Source organism: Orbicella faveolata, unplaced genomic scaffold (assembly GCF_042242905.1).
Source record: "Orbicella faveolata isolate gen_17 unplaced genomic scaffold, um_ofav_v1 contig_47, whole genome shotgun sequence".
Classification (NCBI taxonomy): domain Eukaryota; kingdom Metazoa; phylum Cnidaria; class Anthozoa; order Scleractinia; family Merulinidae; genus Orbicella; species Orbicella faveolata.
In genome coordinates this window covers 18,114,895-18,141,904 of record NW_028301577.1, presented here as the reverse complement: position 1 = coordinate 18,141,904, position 27,010 = coordinate 18,114,895, and the positions used below count along the sequence as shown (strand labels likewise).

The following is a 27,010-nucleotide window of genomic DNA, read 5'->3' as shown; positions in this document are numbered from 1 at the left end:
CCCTCTTGATCCGCCCCAGAAGGAGGTTAATGTTCTTTAGTTTATCAACCTCAAGGTCATAATTAACTTACTATATAACACGTACTTTGTTTTGTAGTTATCAGTCGTATAAAATCTTCGTGACAAATGTTAGTAGTACCTTCAAATAAACCGCATCCGTCTGCAGTACAGTTGGAAAAGTTCAGCGGAATGAAAACGGGCAAACGGAAAGGATCGACATTTCTACCAACCGGATCAGGGAATGGACTAACTGGAACGGGGACTAAGTGAAATCCACAGGAGGGCGCTTTCCGAGTCCATGAATGAACCTGAAAAGGTAAAAAGTGACTGTAATGGAGACAAGTGTAGTTTGATCAGTTACAAAAAAAAAAAAAAAATACCAATAACAATAATAAAAAAGTTACTTAAAAAGGCCGGTCTTGCTTCAGAATCTTAAGGGAGGTTTCCAGAGTGTAAGGAGGCCGAAGAAATTGCGGTAGAGCTCTAGCCAGCTCCATCCTCCCCAAAAATATCATGATAAACTAGTGAAAACCGAATGAAAAATTCCGCTCTAAAGACGGCTGCCCCCCTAAATCCACCCCTAATCGTGACAATAAAGCCAGAAGCAATCAAAATTGACCAATAACAGTCCACAGCCAAGCTTTTCCTCTTGCACCCCTGGAGTAAAAATACTCTCATTGTGGAACACGCTTATTTGAATACACGCGTCCGTCGGTGTTCTCTCTAGACTTATGCCCAATTATTACAGAATTAAGGTAGGTACGTTAAGTCCGCATACCAGGCAAGTGGCCCATCAGGCCGGAGCTTATCCCGGTTTCTGTAGCATGAAGCGACTAGGAGTATTTCTACTCCGCCCTGGATGGGATGCTAGTCCATCGCAGGGTTACCCCCAGCATTAAACTCACTGGTACCCATTTATACACCTGGATGAAGAGAGGCACTGTGAGAGTAAAGTGTCTTGCCCAAGAACACAACACAATGTCCCCGGCCAGGGCTCGAACCCGGACCGCTCGATCCGGAGTCGAGCGCACTAACCATGAGGCCACCGCGCCTCCCACATTCCAGAATTAAACGAGGTTAAAAATAGTACGATCCATTGAAGACTCGTCAACACATTTTAAGAGCGTAACTTGTAAGCTCTTTAATTTCCTTACCATGTCGTTTACAATGCACCCAGTTGCTGCTATCCAGTGCAGTTCGATCTCAAACGCATGAAGGGCACAGTAGTTGCCATGGTAACGAACAGTACAAGTTTCTGGGCGTTGGCTCTTATGATGAGGGTCGGCGTCTAGCGTGACGAACTTGTAGGCGGGACCACAGCCACAGTCTGAGTAACGCAACAAACAGCAAAATGTTACGAAAAACGCATGTGCATAGGCCAAGGTTTGACCTATCTCTTTTCATTTTATTATTCTTTCCCTTTCTTTCCTCAACATAGCTTAAGGTGGTATGGTACCCTCGATATGAACCAAAAAGTTTGTTTAAATATGGTGAAGAAAGATCAATTGTGTGCTATTGCACTCAAGAAGAGAAATTAAATTTCTAGAGTTTTACTCAAAATGGTTGCTATGGAAACCAGCCACAGCCTTTTGAGGAGTGTTTTATAGTATTGACGCCAACACTTCCTGCTCTTTTACAAAACAAGAATTGACTGTCAAATAAGCACATCATGTAAGTTTCTGTTTTGTTCTGTGATATGAACCTAAGTTTTGACAGTTAACTCTTATTTTCAGTGCTTTTTACAGCTTTATTTGGAAATAAACTTATTTTTTACCGCACCCAGTGGACAAATCATCTCATGTCACGTGACAGACCTTAAAATGTTACGATTTTTTTGGTTTGTATCATCACGACACTATTGGTCTTTGATGAGCCCAAGTTTCAGAAATTCTACTTAAAAACTTTGCAAAGTAGAAATGTTGGCGCGAAGTCAGTCGGTACAAAAGTAAACTTTTGAGAAAAATGCACTTTAAGTTTCTTACACGAAGTATTAAGCATTTAACGAGCCACAAATAGTGGGGGGGGGGGGGGGGGTGCAGATTGGATCTCGGGGGAGGGGGTGCAATGGTTGTTCTATTTTGTAAAAAGTTACCGCAGTTGTGGGAAATATTCCATGTCATAAGGGAAATCAATGAGCCTGTGATGGCAATTCGAGGCAAAGCTTTTGACAAATAATTATACCAATCGAGTTGTGCATGTCTTAAAAGTTTTTTCTAAATAGTTTCGTTCATATAAGTTAAAAATAATCTATATTTTTGGTCAAGTTCTTATAGTAGACAGTCGTTGCTATGGCCGTTGCCACGTGAAAAAACTTATACCACTGTGTACTTTCCTTAAATTTCACACTCATCTGGAGGGAAATTCGGCAAGATCGTTTCAAAATGTTTTTGACAAGTCCTCAAGGGTCTCAAGTCTTGTATTTCCAAGAAATTGAATTTTTCATGAACATCGCCATATTTTAGAGTACCATACCCCCTTAATGACAATTTTTTCTTAGCAAATCTCCGGCAGAATAAATTCGATTTTCAAACTTGCCGCGTCTAATTCTGAGCCAGTTGCTGTTTGAATAGTCTTTGTTCGTAGTTTTATAGCAAATGACTTGGTGAGTTGTAGAACTTCACGAAATTTACGAACTAAAGCCATTAAACTTTGGTGATAACTGCAGAATGTATGAAGAGCTAAATCACAAATAAACAACTACAAAAAAAATTGGAATCTTAGGATTTCGAAATATAATAGTTCAGTTCTGGAGTTTTGTTCAAACTCTATGCATGACAAGATTAATGACCTGATTGATCATAATTGGACAACAGAATTCGTATCTGCACTGAAGTCGAGAGGCACTACTAGTCACCAAAAAACAGTTCTTGTCAGAACTACCCTGGCCTGCGAGCACGCCCACGTTAGAGCACAAGCGCGCGCTACGCCGCGAGCGCGAAGCCTCTTTACCAGACTCCTTCCCGCCGGATCGCTTTGCTCTTTGCCGCTCGCGCGTGTGACTCAAAGGTCAGCCTTCTAGGCTAGAACTACCCATACCTAGACGATTACACTATACGAACTACTGATGCTCCTACTACACTACGAAGTAGGTTTTAAGAATACAAACCACTGTCTGAATGCAAACGTCCTCGTTGACTCCGACGGGCCGATCTTGTTCGGTTGCGCTTCCTGTACGGAGAACTAGTCGGAAATGAATCAATCACTTGATCTGGTGCTAAGAATTCTGGGACCTCTTCACTAGTCTTGCGCGGCCAAATAGCGATTTCGAACCATTCCATTTGAAAGGCTCGTAAAAGATCGCACTCAAAACGCTCCACGTCGATCGAGCTTCGGTGAGGCGCGCGAAAGTTAGAGGTGTCAAGGATATCTAGAAACGAAATAACAAAAATATCACATAACTGACTGATCTGGAACAGAAATATCTTATGTCCGTGTGAAGTGTACATTTGTCTGATCTGATTCGCCGAAGGGAGTTTCGCAGTGTAGTGTTGTTCAAGAGAACAGTTGGTTTTACACAGAAAGGGAAAATCTAATTCATGCTACAGAAATAACACGATTACACCACGAACATTCGTGAAAGTTTACGAGAAAGTGCAGGATAAAATTTCAAAGCAATCAAGAGCACCACAGTTATGGCTTGAAAAAACAACAGTCTTGAAGGTCCAACGATATAACATATTTTAATCTCATCTTCCTACAAAGAAAGTAAAACTGAAACTCAACCATTATTTTGACGGCAATTGAATCGCCTAAATTTGCGCGATTCTAACCAGTTTTTCCCATTGCGCGTCAGTCTGTGAACTGAGAACTAATTCTGAACTTTGTTTGTTTGTTTGTTTTAGTTTTTGCCATTTATAAATCTTTTTACAACATATCAATGTATATTAAGCAAGGAAGCCCAGGGAAGCTAATAAGGCTTATGTAAAAGACTACCTCAAGAACTTACCCTCTGTTTTCTCCACCCAAGAGGATTTTGGTGTGAAACAGAATATGATGAAACCTTCTACCAAGGTCTGCTTGGCGCTTTCTGAAGCATGCTGGATGAAACCTGCCTCCACCATTTTCTGCAATTGAAATTAAAACGAAAATCTCAAAGACCAGATTAAAAGCTACAACCAGGGACAAAAGGTTTGAGACATTTTTGCAAACGACACGTTTTCAAACAGAGATCCGTCTTCTTTCCCTTGAACAGCGGTCGGGAAGGGAGTGATCATTTCGTCACGCTTGCGCAGTAAGGAAAAAGACTCGAGGTACCAAATTGCATCATTCACAGATATTTTTTTTGTTGAGAAACCATCATCAGTCCTCATCGCGCCATCGGACGCATAAGGCCTTCACAGTCTCTCTCTCCAGCGAGAACGATCTTGTGCCGCCTTCCGGGTTTCACTCCAGGTCAAGTGTATGGTCTCGAGTTCTTTTTCCGTTGACGTCCTCCAGGTTGTTCTAGGCCTTCCCAGTTGTCTTTTCCCTTCTGGTGTCCAGAATAGACCTTGAGAAAGCTTGGACGCGTTTTAATCATTAGGCTTTCTGATGTAAATTCAAGAGGCCACTGTATCCCAGTTTGTAAAGTTATTGACGTTATTAGTTCCAAAGAGGAATGCCCTCCATTGCCAGTCAAAGGCCCGCCAGTTTGTCTAGCGACGAGACAAATCTATCCTAGAGTGCTCGCATGGGTTTGTAACTGGAGAAGGAACCTAGGTCATTGCTCCTGCTCGAAAGAGCGACAATTTCCAAAACCGCGTGTCAATGTTTAAATATAACACAAAATTGCAGAAAAAATAAAAGGAAAAAACCTTTTGTCACACGCTTTGCTCGATATTAAACTGCACCCTTACTATCTTACTAGCCGCGATATTAAAACGAGGCACAATTGCAAGTCAAAGCCGCTGACCTGGCACAGCTGAATGGCTTGCTCCTTAGAATTGACTCCATCCACATTCTGTAAAATCCACGATATCGCCTCGACGCTTAAAAAGCTGGAAGGCTTCAGTCCCTTTAACTCTGGTAGGAAAGTCAAGCCTTTTCTGCCGAGTAAAACAAGCAACTGCTACTAAAGACAACTGAATTCACTTTTCTAAGTGACTAAAAATTCGTTCGGGGTGGGCATAAGATAGCTAAAACAGCGACAGTATTGAAGTTGTCCAATGTGGTTATTTCTTCCACCTGTCTTCTTTTATGAATATTGTTACCAGTACTAAGACTAAACGTTTGTCCACATAACCGGCAAAGCCTTATTATAGAAGACAAACAGAACATAACATACAGTATTTCTCGCCACACGACCACATGCTAACCTCAAAATATCTTAGCTTGTGCTAGCTGCGTTCTTATTCTTAAGGAAATCGCCACAAGAGTCTACTTGCCGTTAAAAGTTCGCTCGGTAAAGCCTGATCACATCGTTTGAACGGTGAACATATGTACGCCAATACAACAGCGCTTTGATAAAACGGTAGGTCAGTTACATTTTGGCTATCATTTCCTTCATGCAAGATTTTCATAGTAGTAGTTTCATGGTTTACCCAACTGAGGCACGAGACGAACCTCTGAAAATTTGTAATTATTTTTAAAGAAATTGTTTTTTTTCGATTCAACTCCTAAAAACTCAACCAACCTAACCAATCGAGAACACTTGATCCTAGTAGAACTGTTACGATCTAAGGTCGTGTTATATTGGGATTGAAAGTTTCAATCGCAACCGGTTTGGGTTGATAAGATTGACATTTCTCAATAGAACAGTTTTCCAACTGTTTTCGGTTGAGACACGGTAACTCCTGGGAATAGTTCTTAAGCGAGCCACAATCACGCGACATAATCACGCAAATACTTTTTCAACTGTTTCAACCTGGTTTGAGGACGGTTGAAAAAGGTGATCAACAAAACCAACCGAAAACGATTTTTCTCCAATAGACCACGAAAAAACCCAACCAACCCAGCCAACAAGAAACGGCTGATCCCAATAGGACACGACCTAAGTGTGTGAAATAAGACGTACCCAGGATCCAGCATGGCCTCTGCTACAGTCTCCAGCGGTGATTCTACACTAAGCCTTTCTTTCTCTGACTCGTCCATTGTTTTCGGCTGCTCGCTATGATAAAGGAATAAATCATTATACGTACACGAAGTAAGAGTCAGTCCACTCAGAAGAAAATTTGATAAGAAATCGTCACAGTTCGGGCATCTTGAAAAGTTAAGCCTAAATGTTTCAAGTTCCTCGTTTGTAATCCGTCTTAATCCTCTCCATCCTTAACCATCATTGTTCCTTTATGGTTTGTTACTATCTCTTAGGTGTCTTTCTATCTTAGTATACCATTCAGGTTTCCTTCAACTGAAAGGTAATTTTGTGTGTAGCCAAAATAACCCACACACCGTGACGTGACTCCTAACACTGGACTTTGAATGAAAGTTTAGAGCAAGAACAAAAAACTCTCTCAGGAGAACAATTGTTAACCAGAGTTAAGATTGGTTAGGAATTAAGCATGGAAAGAGAACACCGAGAAAGGAATTATTCCTTGCTATTATTGACACAAAAACGTGAAAAACTAACCTGGCCAATTCTCGAGAAGGACTGCCACGAGTATCCGGACCAGCAAACTCCTCCCCCGTTGCCGAGGACGACCGCGATCTAATAGCCAACGGACTGCCGGGCGTAGAGTTGTTATCCTTGGCTACGGTTAACTCAGAGGATAGGGGTCGGGCTGTTTTGTGCTCGTGCTGTTTGCTAATGCGACGAGATGACAAAGAAGCCTCAGACTGCTTTCGTTCCTGAATGAATGTATAAGATAAACTGGAGTGTAAAAAAGAACCGACAGCAACAACCATTGCACAGTGAAGTTGTTTTTCAAAATTGACACTAAACGTCTTCAGCGTAATGAAGCAAAAACTTCAATCAAAAACGCAATGACAAACTTGAGAAAAGACCCGCGGACGTGGTGTCACGGCAGTTTCAAACTATGTGTCACGCAATGTCACGATTGAAACGGATTTCATATGATATAGTCCTGAAGTACTTTATCCCTCTTGTTCAACTTACCTTGGGTGTTTGCGGCACTTTCTGAGGTTGAAGACGTTTTATTCGATTAAGGACCTCAAGAAATCTCAGGATTCCATCCACAACACTGTCTTCTTGTGAACTTGTATTCTTCTTGTCTCCCCATCCTTCTTCTTTCATTTTACGCTGCGAAAACGGCGAAAACGGCAGCAGGAGAAAGCGAGCCTTCCAGTAATTTAAAGACTAAGCAGAAGAAAAATACAAATTACATACTAGAGTCAAGGTATTTTTGGTAAAAATAAAAGCATGATTATGTCACCTCGATAAGTTCATCAAATTCAGGGTCTCCACAAATGTGTTGGTCCAAGTAATTCCAGTTGTAATTGTCCATTTCTTCGCGCAGGAATCTTCCTTGATTTGGTTCAAACATTTTTCTCTGTGGGATCCAAAGGCGATAGCTGTGTAGGAACCATTAGAAAATGTCATCATCAAAGACACAAACAAATAAATAAACAAACCATACATATCATACATAAACAACGGCCGGGGCGGGTATGCGTTCTCGAATAGACCATATTCGTGTTCTCGTTACTGGACTGGAATTAGCTTGGAATGGAGGCTTGGAATGGAGGAATACGACTAAATGGGGATCAATACCATTTGCATTTGAAAGGATCGACTCCCCGCATTTACCATTAGCCTCAGTTGCAAGCTAGTTTCAGTCCAAAATGGAAATACAAATATGGCCCATTTTGAAACTGCATAGAGCTTTGCATAAATGGCACTACATTTGAACAGCAATATTTACATCCTTAGCTTCAAACTCACGAGAAAGTCCTTTGTTTGGAAACATAAGAAACGAGGCTCATGATGTATAAAGTATTGTTATCCAAATTTAGGCACCATTTTTGCAAAGGGTCTATTCTTCAGTGAACCAGTTTCTTTACATTTGGGGCTCAAACAGTTTAATCATGAATCATATTCTTTACATCCAACATTCGTTACAAACAGAAATAAGATATAGTTATTATTACCAACTCCTGCATCCGAACATTAAAATTACCCCAAACTGAGATGCCATCTTCTTGATAGATATCTCAAGAAAGAAATGGGGGCAGCCAATCCTTTGGGTTGAATCTCAGCGGCATCGAGGTTTACATCATGTATGATTGGAAATTATTGGCTTGTTATAAACAAGGAAACGTAGAATGAAGCTCTTCTTAAATGTTCTCTACCACAAGATCAGCTCGGTATATCAGGTTGACTGCATATAATTATCACCTGTGATTGCCAAACGTAAGTTCCTCTCGACTCCTTGAGTACATTTTTATCTTAGTTTTACCATAGTCGTCGCTATTACTACAACCCACAATCAAAGACAAAAGTGTCGAGACATTTTTGCAAATCGGACGTTTTGGAACCGAGATCCGTACTTCCCCTGATAAAAGAAACACCTTTTTCGTCAATAGCCAACCGCAACCCGCCTACTCAATCAATGTTGAATTGGAACGGGCTTTAGCGACGCTGTCACGTGGTTACAACATGGGAAAGAGGGGAGGGGGGGGGGGGGGGGCGAAATATGAGGAGTGTAGGTAGACCGAATTACACTTGAAGGGAGAAAGTTTGTGTCTAAACTACTTTAGCCCCTAATTGTAGCTTTGCGTGCTTCTTGTTATTATCTCTTGCGAACTTCAAGCAGCAAGTTTACCCTACCTGTAGTTGGTGGGTTGGGATCCCAGCTGGTGGCGTGGTCTGTACTTTGTGACCGTCACTTCCGGTGACGTCAGACTTAGTTTGTGTGAGATTCGGCCAATACTCATGAAGTATTCCTGATAGTCGGACTTGGCTGGTATGGCCGCGATGGACTGGGGCTTATCGGGAGGCGCTGGCTTAGCCTTTGGTGGGATCAGTTGAAAACCCTAACAGGAAAGAAATGAGTCGAAAAACAGTCCAAATCTTGATAAGTTACCATGGAATTACGCCTTTTAAATTTACCCTTGTCACTTGCAGGCAAATATGAGGGTTATGATGGGTCTTTATTACCAGTACAGCTTGGATAGTTAACTTGACAGATAACTAATAAACAGTCATACAGTCAAAGCCAAGGCCTTTTATAAGTTTCAGCAGGGGCCATAATCGGGGACGGAGACCGTAAGCGCGCGCCATTTCTAGTATTGGGGTTGTCCCCATGATATGAGACAATAATTCTATTTTTAGAACAAATTGCGCCATCGCCTCCGGCACACGCGCGTACATGCTACGAGGATTTTTGCGGATGTCTCGCGGGGGAAATGGCGTCCGAAATTCCCGACATTTTTCATGTTTTTGGCCCACAACTCAACGCGTTTACGTCTGTTGGAATTTTGCTTAAGTATTTTCGTCGTAAGCTGCTCCAGTTTGAGTGAATTAAGACAGTGTCGAATTTAGGTATGTTCCGCTGTAAGCTTATATATATCGCTGACCAAGTTGTGTTCCGACGGATGCTTCTTTTACATGAGCTGTACATTACTCCACTTTAAATTTCACATATGTTGAAGGTTACCCGTTTTTCCATTACACAGCAAAAAATTAGCTGGATATATTTAGATATAGCAGAGCTTCAGGACTTCATAGTTTCCTAGTTCCTCTTGCCACACGCTTGCGAGGAATTTGTCAGTCTATCGCGACCGAAAAGTAAAACAAAATAATTGCTAGTTTGAGTTTCGCTTGAATTGTAAGCAACGCTTGATGTTTCATCAAGGCCCAATAACTTTACGTCCGTAGATACAGCTCAGTTTTATTCGTGTAAAAATCCAGTAAATTCGTTGTTGTCGATGAATGAGAGCACCCGCCGATGCGTGTTTTGTAGTCAGTAAACATGACAAATTGTACTTCCGCCGCACTTTCGTGTGAAAGCGTACATCGAACTCAAACAATAACTCTATAGTTTTTAAATATGTTTAAGATTGATAAATGTTTGAGAACATATTAAAAGCAAAGCTGAAAATATGTGAATAAAGCGGAAATAATCAGCAAAGTTACGATGACGCTTTCTTTAATCAACTTGGAATAACGATTTCGATTTTGTTGATCGAGTTATCAAAACTCCTTGTCAATTTTCATTTTCGCAGTGTAAAACTTCACTATGCTTATGTTGAAGAAACACACATGATGTTAGTAGCCTTTTTTGCGTTCGTGAAGTTTGTTACAGCATCTCAGCACAAAAGATAACGAAAGAAATCTTTATCAAGACTTGTTGACAATTGAAAACACCGACTCGGACTTGAAAGTGCACGAGCTGCACTATGCAAATGAGCTAATTGTACGCGTCAGACTTTCCCTTCAAAAACTTTTGCAAACTCACCAAACAAGCAGAAACAATAAGAAACCATCAAAACAGGTTTTGGTTATGATGAACCATTGTCTGAGAAACTCACAAATTAACTCGATACCAGAGTAGAGAGTTTTCTTGCTATATTCATAAGTCAGAACAAACGCAAAAACATACGCGTAAGCTTACAACTAGCGTGAGCAGACCTTATTATTCATTCCCAGCGCGAGATTGAAGTCTTGTTTTCGACCCTGAAAAACCCACTTTTTCTGTTGGCTCAGAGCATAAAACTACATATAAGCGCACTGGTTCGTATTCCCTGCCTTATTCCCTGCCATCGCTGTGAAAAATACCCAAGAGAATCTCTCAACTCTCACCATTTGATCACGCAACGTGACCACATCCACGCGAGAGCCCCCGACATGTGTATGAATCCGCGCGGATATATGACGTCAGGATAGCGCAATTTGTTCTAAAAATAGAAAAATTGTCCCATATCATAGGTGCGCGCGAATCCCGAGACTTACGGTCTCCGTCCGCAATTATGGCTCCTGGTTTCAGTTCATGTTCTAAAATCACAGCGCATAAAAAAAAGAACTTATAAGTGAGATTGTTAAGATAATTATTTTTGCCCCGTTTATTACACCTTTACATTTTTCCAGCCAGTAAAACGCGCGCGCCAACAGGTCGCTGCGATTGGCACATCAACTCTTCATGAGTGACGTTGTGAGCTGATTGGTTTAGAGCTTGTCCACGTTTGTTTCATGGATTGAGAAAGAAAGGGTCATGGTATGGCCATTGGGAGAGGTCCTTGTGTATTAGTTTTCTGTCCGTTTTCCCTTTTATCTCTAAATACACGACTACTAAAAGTTTGGACAGTAAAGATGAATTCGTCTTCAGGGTCACCTTGCGAATTCGTTGTGACACAAGCTCGATGAATATCATCTCTGCACTCAAGCGCCGATGGGCTCCATGTAAATCTTCCTCTTGTGTACTAGGAACATAAAAAGCAAGACAAAAGTTTCAAAACATTACTAACAGTCGAAGGAACAGACCTAGATTTTGGCAAGACGATTTTTATCCCCCTGTAAAACCGAACACAAACGAGAACTTCTAGAATTGACAAGGCCTGTACGTCTTATTCTTTGTTAGAGAAGGTAAAGTGGCACAATTTCCCCAAACTGCCAGAGTGAATCACGCTTTCCATAGCATGAAGCAACAAGAAGTATTGGCACCCTCCCCCATCCCCTCCCCCAACTGGACGGAACGCTAGTCTCTTGCGGGGTTGCCACTAATTATTTTAGTCAAATTACCCTAACAACTCAACAGTGCCCAGGTTTAGACCTGGGTGGAGAGAGGCACTGTGAGAGCAACATATCTTGCCCAAGAGCATAATACAGTTCATGTTAACCCAGCTTGAGCCCGATCCTCTCGATTCGAGTCGAACAAGTTAAACGAGTCTTCTAAATGTTTGACATCTTCGCAATAAGTAATTAATTTTGCAACCACCAGAAATATTTATTTACCTTTCTTGTTTTCCCCAATCAAAATTCTTTTTCTCTTCGGTAAAATCTTCCTCCTCTTCAATATACAGTTTATAGTTGTACTCTAGATAGTCTGAATTCAATGTCTTCTTGTTTGGATAAAAATCTGACGTCAGAGGCAGCAGCGCCGGACACGTCAAAGATTTCCAATCCACGCCCGTCTTGACAGCCGCTGTCCAGTCATGTTCGACAGGCGCTTTTTCCACCCCTCGGTACAGATTGATTCGCGCCAGCTGAGTTCGGCGCCTGGGTGTCGTGTTTTGTGACGTCTGCAAACCGTGGGAAACTGGGCTGAAATGAGACCGAGGCAATGTTTGGGAATTTAACGTGTTTTCTTCGTCTGTATCTTCGGCGCTGCCTTCGCTTCCTGACATCTCGTCAAATAAGTCTTGTTCTTCTGAAATGCTCTGGGAAGCTTCTGAAATCTCTCGTTTGCGAGCCGTCACCACTGCAAGGGCTGCTTCTTCGACATCACGTGACTAGAAAACAAAACATAGTACATTTAATTAATAGAAAAATGGTTTCCTTTTGTACCGCGCACTCTCGAGAGTTTGTTTACATCTTTGTTTTGATTCGTGTGGGACGTCACAAATCGTAATATTTCGCAATTACTTACATGAAGTAAATTCAAATAGACCAATTTCGATATATTAAAATTCAGCCTAAAACAATAGACCTTAGTACGAGGCTCTGGGAATAACTACAGAGTTTGTGGGCTTTATATCCCAGAGCCTCGTGCTGAGGTCTATTGTGTTAGGCTGAATTTTAATATATCGAAATTGGTCTATTGCCTTGTCAACCGCCACTATGGATGCGAAGCTTAATGCTTTGTTCTTTCTGATATGAAATAACTTCGTCTGTTGTAAAAATCAAAGAAACTGTTGGAAAAAGAATGCCTCAAACATAAGGTAAGAGGTTCGTAACAAATAACATCGCTTCGCGTTTAATCAAGGGAGACTCACAAACATTGGGATGCCGAGACTGCGCAGTACGGACTAGAAATCAACTTTAATCTTCAAGCAAAACTTGGTTGTTGAATGCAACACAATCCGCACCTTCTCGGGTTTTACGAGAGTCTCGGTTTCAGCCGGCGAGGGTTGTTCATAGTGTAAATGAAGAACTTTTCCGCTGGGTCCCTTGGGAAAAACATGTGACCAGCGATGGTTGTTGCATGTCCAATTGCAGGGAATCGCATTTGGCTTGAAAGGGTTTATCAAGGTCCTCTGGGGCCGCACTTGAACGGTGTTCATGTCATGTGCTGCGCCTGCGCTGCCAACAGCAAATCGCTGAGTTATAGGGCGAATGATTTCATGGAAGGTGTCATTTCGGGTTACATTTTCGGGTAGGGACACTGCAAGAAACAAATAGACAAAAATCAGTGTTTACAGCAGGAAAATATTTATTTATTTAAAATATTTTTTGGACATTACGCCAACCATGAGGGTAATATTAGAAGCACAAACCAATGTTTCGTTAGCTACATGTACTTCCCTTTTCGTTTTATGTGGTGAATTCAGAAACCTTTGAAATTAGAAGAAAATCTTCTATAAGTGAGTATAATTTACTATTTAAAACTGGATCATAGGGCGCCAATTGGTCCACTAGAAGTCAGTCAGTCATTGGATAATGCAATTCAAGAGTTTTCACTGGCTTAGTCATCATGGGTTATGAGCCATTATAATCCATCAAATATTTTCGCTCGCGCGCGATTGGTCTAAACACGTCACGTGCCCGAATATTCCCCAGCTAAAACTGGGAAATATCCGAGAATATTTCCCAATTTTCAAAACTGCGCGCGTTGCGAAAAAGATTTGAAGAATAATAAAAAACACGATAGCCTCCATTTTGGGCGAAAATATTCTCGGATATTTGTCCTTGGACATTATATATCTGTTCCGAGAAGTGAACAGTTTTCCGAGAGCGTAGCTCGAGGAAAACTGTGAGCTTCGAGGAACAGATAATGTCCGCGGACAAATATCCTGGCATATTTTCGCGCCAAATGGAGGCTATTGTTTGTTTATACCATACTCTACAAATATGGTAAGCGTACGCATGATTTTGGGGAGAATTTTTACTTTTATTTTATTTCAGTTTTCTTTTTTTTTCGGGGCGTGTTTAATAAAACAATTATTCCGCTCGTGCCTGTTGGATGTGAGGTGGTTATAGCCTGACTATCTACCATCTCATATCCAACGCGCGCTGGTGGAATAATTGTTAATTAAACCATGCTCTTTTGGTATGGACACGAAGAATGAAAATTCAACATACCTAGAACACCGTGAGAGGTACACTCCACAGATGAAGATAGCACTCGGGTGCTGTTTTCTAGTTCTTTGAAAGGAGCATCACGTCTCTATAGAAACGAAAAAAACAGGTCTCTAAGCGTAAAGTCCACACGTTTCTTTTTTGAATTTTCAGCTCTTTGCAAACGCCAGGGGCAACGGAGGCTTGCTGTGACCTACTTTCAAAACAGTGGTCATTCACCGACAAGAGAAGCAACCGCTGTCGTAATTAGAATTGGACACTAGCTGCATCTCCGTTATTTTCCAATACTGATTTTCCAAGTTGAAAATGTCAGAGAGAGCTCAACTTCTCGAAAGCTGAGCAGTACAAAGGAACAAGTGACATTTCCTCCAAAACCGTGTTATATTGTAGTCAGATTTAAAACGAGAGTTTTGCAAACAGTCCCTTTGAAGGAGGAACAAACTTGTCTCTAACAAAGAGACAAGTTTTATCCATTGTGCTTTTTTAGGCTACGGTGGCAGGACTCTTCCAGGAACGGGAGAGAGAGTACTGAACTGGCCAAGGACAAAGAAAGAGAATATTCAGTGAGCTATATACGCGAGGTGGGCTGAATTTTTCTCGTACTTGTTCTTAATCCAAGTCAATGCTGCCCAATCTTCATACAGACGTCAGAATCGTCTATCGAAGGCCTATTCAAGGACAATTCAGCAAAATTCAAGGACTCTTTTCCCTCAGAATAACAAGTAAAATTTGTTTATGTGGCCCCTGGGACACAAAATACAGACATGCGTGCAGCGTTACTTACGTGTACAGTTACGTAATTCACATAAAATAACTTAACTCTCCTAACATCAGAATCCAATCATGAGATCTCAAATGTTTTTCTTGAATTTCTTTTCGCTTTCCATCATTCAAGGACTTATCAGTAAAAAATTCATGGACTGCTGGTAGAAATTCAGGGACGTTTCAAGTGGAAAATCCACATTTTTCATCGAGTTCTTTTCAAGGATGTGGCAATTCTTAACGAAACCTCCAACGCGTTCACCCGCCTTATGTAACACTAAACAATGTTTCATGATATTTGTAGCTAACAGTTACTCACCATGAACGAGCTCGACGAAGACGAAATCTCCAAATCCAAGTCTTCAAACGAAGAGACACCGCGAGAAGGCGAAGAAACTTTCTGAAACATGAGTTCGTCTCTTGATATCGACTTAGCCATTCGTTGCATTTCAAGAGCGCTTCGTATTCGCCTGAAGGCCGAACCCCTTGGTGGGTAACCCTTCAGTGTAGAGTGAGTTATAGGATTTCTAAACACTTTGCGGTCATATTCGTCATAATCCACCAAATCTGGAAGCTGACTGTCTTCTATTTCTGTTTTGAAATGATCCGCAAAATTAGCGTATACTCCTGCGAAAAGAAAGATCGATACATTTTTGATGTAATATATCGAACACGAGAGAAAGTGTTTCATCGGGGTATCCAAACACCGAGAAAAGATTTGAAAATACGACGCGCAGCGGAGTAGTTTTGACGAAATTCGAGGTGTTGGATAGCCGATGAAACACTGTCTGGAGTGTTTGATAAATCTTCTCAATCGAAACAAAAACTAAAGAGTAAACGGAGAGGTAAAATCGTCAAAATCTATGCTAATTAAGACCTGGTATCCAAACCTCCTTAACGGTTGCGTTTTTCTTTGTTTTGACTTGATGAATCATTAATGAGTTCGAAAAGTAGCATTTTCTATGGCGACGCGCATGCAATGGGCAAGCAAAAAATCCCGCCATCAACAAATTGCCGCCATTTTCATTCATTTCAAAAATGTTATTTCTGACGATTAAGGGACGAATTAGTCAGAAATTATTATCCTGACGGCAGGATGGAGATGCTCGCGGGGTGTCATGGACGTTTAGAGACTATTTAGGCATTTGGCCAGAGATTTGGGTCATTCTAGGTTATTCAGTCTTCGTGTTCGTCCTCTTTTATTATTATTAATCTTTTGTTACAACACCTTGTATGTATAGTTGTAAAATGTTCTCCATTGCTGATTTTGTACCCTTTCCTTCTGCTGCTACATTACACGAGGACAACATTTCCACATATTTTTTGGTCACATCTAAAGGGTGTTTTTTTCATGGTTCCGTTTTCGTATCTGGTGTAGCACAGGTTCTAATTGTAAGAACCAATAATTGTAATTTGCAAGGACACAGATTATGTTGTAAGACGGAATACATCTATATCAGATGACTGACTGACACATCCTCAATAAACTATTCACATTGAATGTCTCGTGTTACTGTAGTCAGAATCAAAGACTTCTGTGATTCTCACTATGCAAGAGTCCTGTCTCGACATGTCAGAGAGACACGTCTCGTGAGGTGATAAACAACTACCAACTCAATGTTACTATCAGATGCACACATGACACAAAACAAGGTGTTTGTATGGGAATCTGTGGATGTGAAACAATGTGATTCACTTAAACATTTACTTAAACTATGTTCCAAATATTTAATATCGGTTTGGACGGTTTTATAAAAAAATAACGACAGTTGAAAGTTATCTATACCCAAGTCCCCTCACCTTTTTCGCATTCACCATTTCTTCCAAGAGAACTCAGGACAACATCAGGAATTTTTATACGAGGTACAGAATTCTCTGTTTTGTTTCTGTTCTTTGGTGAGGTGTAAAAGTTGTGGTTCATCCAGTGAGGTATGTTGTAGTCATCTCCTAAATCAGGGTCCCCATGGCCCAAGGTCTTGTTAAAGAACTTTAGGAGGGGAATCGTGTGAAGGGGCTGTTCAGCTAGGCACACAAGGTCGACAGAAACACCTGGTAAACATCACATGTAAAAATTAACTCTTTCAATATCCCTGATATGATTTCCGATGTCATGCCAGTCTCAAACAACCGTGAACATGGCAACATCTAAATAGTGTAGCAGGCAAACTTGCATTTCCTGGTTACACAGTTGAATCCTTCCTTAAGACTCACGACTTACCACCCTCTTGACAACTTTGTTTTTACTCCAGTTTAATATATAGTTTTTGAGGAAAAAGGCCTGAACACCAGCTACCCTGTACTGACGAGATCCAAGGAAGTTAAAATAGCTGAGGGGGATTCTTTCGCCGCGTTTAAGAGCTGGCACCAAACACCACACAGGTTTAAACTGTTGTGTTGTATCGCCAGGTAAGAGTGACAGTTAATATTATTATCTACTTGAGGACATTCAAATTGATAATGATAAATTATCAACAGCAGTTGAGCAAGTAGTCAAATACCTTTTTGTTAAACACATTGCCAATTGATGAGCTAAGGGAAAGGTGCAGGTATCCACGGCAATACTGAGAGCGGCAAACACCAGGCACCGTCACACTGACAGAGTCAGTGGAGATACCGTCGCCAGCAAGATTACCATCGCCGGCAAGAGGGAGGGAGGTGAGGGAGCAAAAGTACTCAACAGGCCCGAAGGGCACTCAAGGAAAAACTGCATGTTCTCACACAGCTGGCAAGCGAAACAGGTAAGCCCTGCAAAACCCCGTGTGGTCGTGAGACCACACTGAGCATGATCGCCCTGAGAGACCACTGGCCAGCACAAGCTTGATTTAAACTTTGCCTAAATAACATTTAGCCACATCTTAAAAGTGATACAAATTAGGCAAATAGGTCAACACAAAGCAGAATTGACCCGTTTGACTTCCTTGTATGTCAAACTGCTGATAGCTGCAATAACAGTTAAATCTGCAAGAGTAACCTACCGCTATCCAGTAATCGTTGTTTTGTAATGCTGGTCATTTCTCTATCAACTTCAAACACTCCTGAACCTGGAGTCACAAGAATGGTTGTCTGGCCAGTGCGTTCAAAATTACGATCAATATGGTGCCTCTCAAATGCTGCGACAAAATTGAAATATTAAAACTAATATTTAGAAAAAAGAATTTGCAGTTAAAATTAATGGTAAAAATTCTTCAGAATGACATTCCAACGAAATTATGTTATGAGTAGTGTGACTGTGGTTGTGTGTAGCGTAACTAGGACTGTGGTTTATGAGTAGAGTAACTGTGGTTTATGAGTAGTGTGATTGTGGTTATGAGTAGTGTAACTGTGTTTATGAATAGTGTAACTGTGATGAAATGAGTAGTGTGACTGTGGTTATGAGTAGTGTGACTGTGGTTATGAGTAGTGTGACTGTGGTTATGAGTAGTGTGACTGTGGGTATGAGTAAAGTGACTGCGGTTATGAGTAGTGTGACTGTGGTTATGAGTAGTGTAACTGTGGTTATGAGTAGTGTGACTGTGGTTATGAGTAGTGTGACTGCAGTTATGAGTAGTGTGACTGTGGTTATGAGTAGTGTGACTGTGGTTATGAGTAGTGTGACTGTGGTTATGAGTAGTGTGACTGTGGTTATGAGTAGTGTGACTGTGGGTATGAGTAGTGTGACTGTGGGTATGAGTAGTGTGACTGTGGGTATGAGTAGTGTGACTGTGGTTATGAGTAGTGTGACTGTGGTTATGAGTAGTGTGACTGTGGGTATGAGTAGTGTGACTGTGGGTATGAGTAGTGTGACTGTGGTTATGAGTAGTGTGACTGTGGTTATGAGTAGTGTGACTGTGGGTATGAGTAGTGTGACTGTGGGTATGAGTAGTGTGACTGTGGGTATGAGTAGTGTGACTGTGGTTATGAGTAGTGTGACTGTGGTTATGAGTAGTGTGACTGTGGTTATAAGTAGTGTGGCTGTGGATATGAGTAGTGTGACTGTGGCTATGAGTAGTGTGACTGTGGTTATGAGTAGTGTGACTGTGGTTATGAGTAGTGTGACTGTGGTTATGAGTAGTGTGACTGTGGTTATGAGTAGTGTGACTATGGTTATGAGTAGTGTGACTATGGTCATGAGTAGTGTGACTGTGGGTATGAGTAGTGTGACTATGGTTATGAGTAGTGTGACTATGGTCATGAGTAGTGTGACTGTGGTTATGAGTAGTGTGACTGTGGTTATGAGTAGTGTGACTGTGGTTATGAGTAGTGTGACTGTGGTTATGAGTAGTGTGACTATGGTTATGAGTAGTGTGACTATGGTCATGAGTAGTGTGACTGTGGTTATGAGTAGTGTGACTATGGTCATGAGTAGTGTGACTGTGGTTATGAGTAGTGTGACTATGGTCATGAGTAGTGTGACTGTGGGTATGAGTAGTGTGACTATGGTCATGAGTAGTGTGACTATGGTCATGAGTAGTGTGACTGTGGGTATGAGTAGTGTGACTGTGGTTATGAGTAGTGTAACTGTGGATATGAGTAGTGTGACTGTGGTTATGAGTAGTGTGACTATGGTCATGAGTAGTGTGACTGTGGGTATGAGTAGTGTGACTATGGTTATGAGTAGTGTGACTGTGGGTATGAGTAGTGTGACTGTGGGTATGAGTAGTGTGACTGTGGTTATGAGTAGTGTGACTGTGGTTATGAGTAGTGTGACTGTGGGTATGAGTAGTGTGACTGTGGGTATGAGTAGTGTGACTGTGGTTATGAGTAGTGTGACTGTGGTTATGAGTAGTGTGACTGTGGGTATGAGTAGTGTGACTGTGGGTATGAGTAGTGTGACTGTGGGTATGAGTAGTGTGACTGTGGTTATGAGTAGTGTGACTGTGGTTATGAGTAGTGTGACTGTGGTTATAAGTAGTGTGGCTGTGGATATGAGTAGTGTGACTGTGGCTATGAGTAGTGTGACTGTGGTTATGAGTAGTGTGACTGTGGTTATGAGTAGTGTGACTGTGGTTATGAGTAGTGTGACTGTGGTTATGAGTAGTGTGACTATGGTTATGAGTAGTGTGACTATGGTCATGAGTAGTGTGACTGTGGGTATGAGTAGTGTGACTATGGTTATGAGTAGTGTGACTATGGTCATGAGTAGTGTGACTGTGGTTATGAGTAGTGTGACTATGGTCATGAGTAGTGTGACTGTGGTCATGAGTAGTGTGACTATGGTTATGAGTAGTGTGACTATGGTCATGAGTAGTGTGACTGTGGGTATGAGTAGTGTGACTGTGGTTATGAGTAGTGTGACTATGGTTATGAGTAGTGTGACTGTGGGTATGAGTAGTGTGACTATGGTTATGAGTAGTGTGACTATGGTCATGAGTAGTGTGACTGTGGTTATGAGTAGTGTGACTATGGTCATGAGTAGTGTGACTGTGGTCATGAGTAGTGTGACTATGGTTATGAGTAGTGTGACTATGGTCATGAGTAGTGTGACTGTGGTTATGAGTAGTGTGACTATGGTCATGAGTAGTGTGACTGTGGTCATGAGTAGTGTGACTATGGTTATGAGTAGTGTGACTATGGTCATGAGTAGTGTGACTGTGGTTATGAGTAGTGTGACTGTGGTTATGAGTAGTGTGACTGTGGTTATGAGTATTGTGACTATGGTTATGAGTAGTGTGACTATGGTCATGAGTAGTGTGACTGTGGGTATGAGTAGTGTGACTATGGTTATGAGTAGTGTGACTATGGTCATGAGTAGTGTGACTGTGGTCATGAGTAGTGTGACTATGGTTATGAGTAGTGTGACTATGGTCATGAGTAGTGTGACTGTGGGTATGAGTAGTGTGACTGTGTTTATGAGTAGTGTGACTATGGTTATGAGTAGTGTGACTATGGTCATGAGTAGTGTGACTGTGGGTATGAGTAGTGTGACTGTGGTCATGAGTAGTGTGACTGTGGGTATGAGTAGTGTGACTATGGTTATGAGTAGTGTGACTATGGTCATGAGTAGTGTGACTGTGGATATGAGTAGTGTGACTGTGGTTATGAGTAGTGTGACTATGGTCATGAGTAGTGTGACTGTGGGTATGAGTAGTGTGACTATGGTTATGAGTAGTGTGACTATGGTCATGAGTAGTGTGACTGTGGGTATGAGTAGTGTGACTATGGTCATGAGTAGTGTGACTGTGGGTATGAGTAGTGTGACTATGGTTATGAGTAGTGTGACTATGGTCATGAGTAGTGTGACTGTGGGTATGAGTAGTGTGACTATGGTCATGAGTAGTGTGACTGTGGGTATGAGTAGTGTGACTATGGTTATGAGTAGTGTGACTATGGTCATGAGTAGTGTGACTGTGGGTATGAGTAGTGTGACTATGGTTATGAGTAGTGTGACTATGGTCATGAGTAGTGTGACTGTGGGTATGAGTAGTGTGACTGTGGTTATGAGTAGTGTAACTGTGGATATGAGTAGTGTGACTGTGGTTATGAGTAGTGTGACTATGGTCATGAGTAGTGTGACTGTGGGTATGAGTAGTGTGACTATGGTTATGAGTAGTGTGACTATGGTCATGAGTAGTGTGACTGTGGGTATGAGTAGTGTGACTATGGTTATGAGTAGTGTGACTGTGGGTATGAGTAGTGTGACTGTGGGTATGAGTAGTGTGACTATGGTTATGAGTAGTGTGACTATGGTCATGAGTAGTGTGACTGTGGGTATGAGTAGTGTGACTATGGTTATGAGTAGTGTGACTATGGTTATGAGTAGTGTGACTATGGTCATGAGTAGTGTGACTGTGGGTAGGAGTAGTGTGACTATGGTTATGAGTAGTGTGACTGTGGTTATGAGTAGTGTGACTGTGGGTAGGAGTAGTGTGACTATGGTCATGAGTAGTGTGACTGTGGGTAGGAGTAGTGTGACTATGGTTATGAGTAGTGTGACTGTGGTTATGAGTAGTGTGACTGTGGGTATGAGTAGTGTGACTATGGTTATGAGTAGTGTGACTATGGTTATGAGTAGTGTGACTATGGTCATGAGTAGTGTGACTGTGGGTAGGAGTAGTGTGACTATGGTTATGAGTAGTGTGACTGTGGTTATGAGTAGTGTGACTGTGGGTAGGAGTAGTGTGACTATGGTCATGAGTAGTGTGACTGTGGGTAGGAGTAGTGTGACTATGGTTATGAGTAGTGTGACTGTGGTTATGAGTAGTGTGACTGTGGGTATGAGTAGTGTGACTGTGGGTATGAGTAGTGTGACTATGGTTATGAGTAGTGTGACTGTGGTTATGAGTAGTGTAACTGTGGATATGAGTAGTGTGACTGTGGTTATGAGTAGTGTGACTATGGTCATGAGTAGTGTGACTGTGGGTATGAGTAGTGTGACTATGGTTATGAGTAGTGTGACTATGGTCATGAGTAGTGTGACTGTGGGTATGAGTAGTGTGACTATGGTTATGAGTAGTGTGACTATGGTCATGAGTAGTGTGACTGTGGGTATGAGTAGTGTGACTGTGGTTATGAGTAGTGTAACTGTGGATATGAGTAGTGTGACTGTGGTTATGAGTAGTGTGACTATGGTCATGAGTAGTGTGACTGTGGGTATGAGTAGTGTGACTATGGTTATGAGTAGTGTGACTATGGTCATGAGTAGTGTGACTGTGGGTATGAGTAGTGTGACTATGGTTATGAGTAGTGTGACTGTGGGTATGAGTAGTGTGACTGTGGGTATGAGTAGTGTGACTATGGTTATGAGTAGTGTGACTATGGTCATGAGTAGTGTGACTGTGGGTATGAGTAGTGTGACTGTGGGTATGAGTAGTGTGACTGTGGGTATGAGTAGTGTGACTGTGGGTATGAGTAGTGTGACTATGGTTATGAGTAGTGTGACTATGGTCATGAGTAGTGTGACTATGGTTATGAGTAGTGTGACTATGGTCATGAGTAGTGTGACTGTGGGTATGAGTAGTGTGACTGTGGTTATGAGTAGTGTGACTGTGGGTATGAGTAGTGTGACTATGGTTATGAGTAGTGTGACTATGGTCATGAGTAGTGTGACTGTGGGTATGAGTAGTGTGACTGTGGGTATGAGTAGTGTGACTGTGGGTATGAGTAGTGTGACTGTGGGTATGAGTAGTGTGACTATGGTTATGAGTAGTGTGACTATGGTCATGAGTAGTGTGACTGTGGGTATGAGTAGTGTGACTATGGTTATGAGTAGTGTGACTATGGTCATGAGTAGTGTGACTGTGGTTATGAGTAGTGTGACTGTGGTTATGAGTAGTGTGACTGTGGTTATGAGTAGTGTGACTGTGGGTATGAGTAGTGTGACTATGGTTATGAGTAGTGTGACTATGGTCATGAGTAGTGTGACTGTGGGTATGAGTAGTGTGACTGTGGGTATGAGTAGTGTGACTGTGGGTATGAGTAGTGTGACTGTGGGTATGAGTAGTGTGACTATGGTTATGAGTAGTGTGACTGTGGGTATGAGTAGTGTGACTATGGTCATGAGTAGTGTGACTGTGGTTATGAGTAGTGTGACTGTGGATATGAGTAGTGTGACTGTGGTTATGAGTAGTGTGACTGTGGGTATGAGTAGTGTGACTGTGGGTATGAGTAGTGTGACTATGGTTATGAGTAGTGTGACTGTGGTTATGAGTAGTGTGACTGTGGGTATGAGTAGTGTGACTATGGTTATGAGTAGTGTGACTGTGGTTATGAGTAGTGTAACTGGTTACAAGTAGTGTGACTGTGGTTGTGAGTAATGTTACTTCAGCTGTGGACTGTAGTTGAGAGTTGTGCGAGTTATTGCGAGTGGAGTGCATGTACCCAGTAAGTGTGAGTAGTGTGACTGTGGCTATGACTAGAGTAACTGGTTACAAGTAGTGTGACTGTGGTTGTGAGTAATGTTACTTCAGCTGTGGACTGTAGTTGAGAGTTGTGCGAGTTATTGCGAGTGGAGTGCATGTACCCAGTAAGTGTGAGTAGTGTGACTGTGGCTATGACTAGAGTAACTGGTTACAAGTAGTGTGACTGTGGTTGTGAGTAATGTTACTTCAGCTGTGGACTGTAGTTGAGAGTTGTGCGAGTTATTATGAGTGGAGTGCATGTACCCAGTAAGTGTGAGTAGTGTGACTGTGGCTATGACTAGAGTAACTGGTTACAAGTAGTGTGACTGTGGTTGTGAGTAATGCTACTTCAGCTGTGGACTGTAGTTGAGAGTTGTGCGAGTTATTATGAGTGGAGTGCATGTACCCAGTAAGTGTGAGTAGTGTGACTGTGGCTATGACTAGAGTAACTGGTTACAAGTAGTGTGACTGTGGTTGTGAGTAATGTTACTTCAGCTGTGGACTGTAGTTGAGAGTTGTGCGAGTTATTATGAGTGGAGTGCATGTACCCAGTAAGTGTGAGTAGTGTGACTGTGGCTATGACTAGAGTAACTGGTTACAAGTAGTGTGGCTGTGGTTGTGAGTAATGTTACTTCAGCTGTGGACTGTAGTTGAGAGTTGTGCGACTGTGTTTGTGAGTACTGTGATTGTGAGTGTGGCTGTGAGATGTGTACATAAATAATAACAGTGAATGTGAGTAGTATGACTTTGGTTGTGAGCAGTGTGACTGCAGTCATGAGTAGTGTGATGTATGAACCTCTGAAAATAAATGATGGCAATACAAGATAAATTTACTTACCATTCATTGACAAATTGATAGCTTCTAAAAAATTTCCTTCACACGAGCTAGAATTCCATCCAGTAATTTTAGTGCCTCTAAGCCTGTCACAGCAGTTTGTGAATCTGGGATATTGATTGAAGCAACGCTTAAGAGTCACCAGCATTGGTATCCAGTCATCACGCCTGTCTTGTAATACAACCACTTGGTAGAAATCTTCATAAAATCTTCCATAAGGATCTTGTTGAATGCATGCTTGAGTTTCCACAGGAAAGTCACCTGTGTAAAATCACACACATTAAGCATGTAAGTATGGAGAGGGTCCCCTATACTTTTTTGTGACACGTGAATGGGCATTTTTGCTTTGTGTGAAGCGTGAATAAGGATTTATTTTTTCTGTGATTCATAAATCTACATTTTTTAGTCCTCCAGAAACTGGTTTTCAACATTACTTTTTTATGATCCGTGAAATATGCATTTACTTACGTGTGATTTGTGAACCAACAATTTTTGCAGGAATCATTTTTCACTTGCTTGGAGATTTTAGCGTCATTAAAGCTTGTAAACTACACCAAACCAGATGTAAAACTAGATGTATTTGTATTAAATTTTGTATGTTTTGCAAAACGTGAATAGAATTTGTATTTTCATGTGAAACATGATTTAGCCTTTGCATTTTTGTGTGAAATGCGACTGCTTGCTTTCTTCTGTGAATGTGAAGCTGTTTTTTGAATTTCTCGTGATGTGTGAAAAGGCCAACTATTTATGTGTGAAACTGCTCTCAGAGGAGGTACAGGGGACCCTCTATGGAATGTGCCCATTTGTAGGTGTTGTCGACTTATGAGAGGTATCTAACTGTGGCTAAAATCATCTTATGGGTATTGTGTAGTAATGATAGATTAGTCCATTCAAGGGAGTGTCTTAATCTTATGGAATTAAGTAGGAGATAACTAGTTTTGGGAGCTGTTCACCTAAGTACAAGAGCTGTCCTCTCAGGAATGGCGTCTACTAGTATGAGCTGTCCATTTGTGTTACTTGTCTGTGGAATACATGTATGTCGGCCTTGACATGGCAGGGACCTCTTTATGCAAGTTTTCCTTTCACAGGGTTATCCATTCTCAGGAGGTGCATATATAATGTGTATGTAGCTCAAATGGAGAGGTTTCCACTTATAGAAAGATCAGAGGCGCTGATGATTACACTGCTTGGAATGTGTTACCTTCAGTTTGAGTAATCTCAACTTAACGTGACATGTCTAGTTATGGTAGTATCTGATTATGGGACTCACTTCAAGATATTTACTTCTTGTTTTGGGAGGTGTCCAGTTATGGGATGGACCTAAGTATCCTATTAGTACTAACCTGGAGACTGAGCATCATAAAATGTTCTTGAAAACAAAATAATATTGACGTCATGGTTGGCTTTGAGCTCCTTCCATTTAGTAAAGAGCTCATAAAGAAATCCATTGATGGCCTTTTCAATGTACAGATCTCCACTGAAATCAAAGTCCCACATTTCCTTACTCATTTGAATGAATAAATACATCTTGGTGCTGCATGACCTGAAAACCACCTGAAGTGAACAAGAAACTTGGTGAATAAAATAATTTAAGAATCTGTGTGCATGCTGACCACATATATTATAACTCTTTCATCAAGAAGGCGGTTTTAAGTTTAGGGCTTGATCTGTGCAATTACTCGTCACTTAGTTTTTCTCACAGGGCACATCATGCACATTTAATAATTGTGCTCCTACTGATGCTTACACGCTTATTTAGTGTACTTTTCGAAGTCTAACGACGAAAATTTCAAGGTCTTCAACTCCATCACCACCCAATTACAGCACATCCTATAACACCTTTTTCTCTTCTTGGCTCTGGGGTCTCTTTGCTCTTTTGGCGGGTTGCCAAAAATTTTTTGGCGTTTGCCCCAGCCAGTCTCTCTCTCGTGCCTCTCATGGTGTGATGGCAGTCACTCAAAGACATGTTTTGTTGACCTCACTACGATAAATCTCGTAAATATTACTGAGGGGTGAGGGATGAGGGGTGAGGGGTGAAGGGTAACTGGTGAGAGGTGAGGGGTGGGGGGGGTGAGAGATGATGGTTACGGGGTGAGGGGTGAGGGGTAATGGGTGATAGGTAAGGGGTGTGAGGTAAGGGTGAAGAATAAGGGATGTTGTTGAGAGTTAACCAAAGCATTATCGAGGCAAACCACCAGAGCTTTCTTTAGCCTAACCAGAGACCTCCCCCACCCCCACCCCCCCCCCCCCCCACACACACACACACAAACACACACCTCCCACCTTTCATCTATCACTCCAATTTGAGACCTGTCCTCTCCCACCTGCAGAACAAGCATCAGGGGCCTGTTTCTCGAAAGCCCTGGAAACTTTTCGGGCCGGAAAAGCCATTTTTAGTTAATCAGTATTTAAAGACAGATAGGTGTATATGCCTGAAACTTCTTGTACAGAATGGAACCTCTGTTTATATTAAGAATATGTGAATAAAAC

At 41.6% G+C, this 27,010-nt stretch overlaps 1 protein-coding gene across 2 annotated transcripts in view; it reads right to left on the bottom strand.

The window, feature by feature from the left end:
* The window catches only part of LOC110041712 (GATOR1 complex protein DEPDC5-like), a 30,260-nt gene that overhangs the window by 2,557 nt on the left and 693 nt on the right, over window positions 1-27,010 (bottom strand). Inside the window, exons 2-20 of one of the 2 annotated variants that reach the window (XM_089280184.1) lie at window positions 25,864-26,074; window positions 24,524-24,781; window positions 17,845-17,979; window positions 16,670-16,918; window positions 15,189-15,496; window positions 14,111-14,195; window positions 12,898-13,193; window positions 11,825-12,321; window positions 11,205-11,292; window positions 8,702-8,907; window positions 7,308-7,446; window positions 7,031-7,231; window positions 6,545-6,762; window positions 5,993-6,085; window positions 4,892-5,024; window positions 3,947-4,064; window positions 3,107-3,367; window positions 1,155-1,327; window positions 140-308 (exon numbers count right to left, since the gene is read on the bottom strand). In XM_089280184.1, coding sequence (XP_089136310.1) covers window positions 140-308; window positions 1,155-1,327; window positions 3,107-3,367; window positions 3,947-4,064; window positions 4,892-5,024; window positions 5,993-6,085; window positions 6,545-6,762; window positions 7,031-7,231; window positions 7,308-7,446; window positions 8,702-8,907; window positions 11,205-11,292; window positions 11,825-12,321; window positions 12,898-13,193; window positions 14,111-14,195; window positions 15,189-15,496; window positions 16,670-16,918; window positions 17,845-17,979; window positions 24,524-24,781; window positions 25,864-26,074 — 3,838 coding nt within the window. The remainder of the gene's footprint in view (window positions 1-139; window positions 309-1,154; window positions 1,328-3,106; window positions 3,368-3,946; window positions 4,065-4,891; window positions 5,025-5,992; window positions 6,086-6,544; window positions 6,763-7,030; window positions 7,232-7,307; window positions 7,447-8,701; window positions 8,908-11,204; window positions 11,293-11,824; window positions 12,322-12,897; window positions 13,194-14,110; window positions 14,196-15,188; window positions 15,497-16,669; window positions 16,919-17,844; window positions 17,980-24,523; window positions 24,782-25,863; window positions 26,075-27,010) is intronic. The other variant, XM_089280185.1, reaches the window with a different exon arrangement.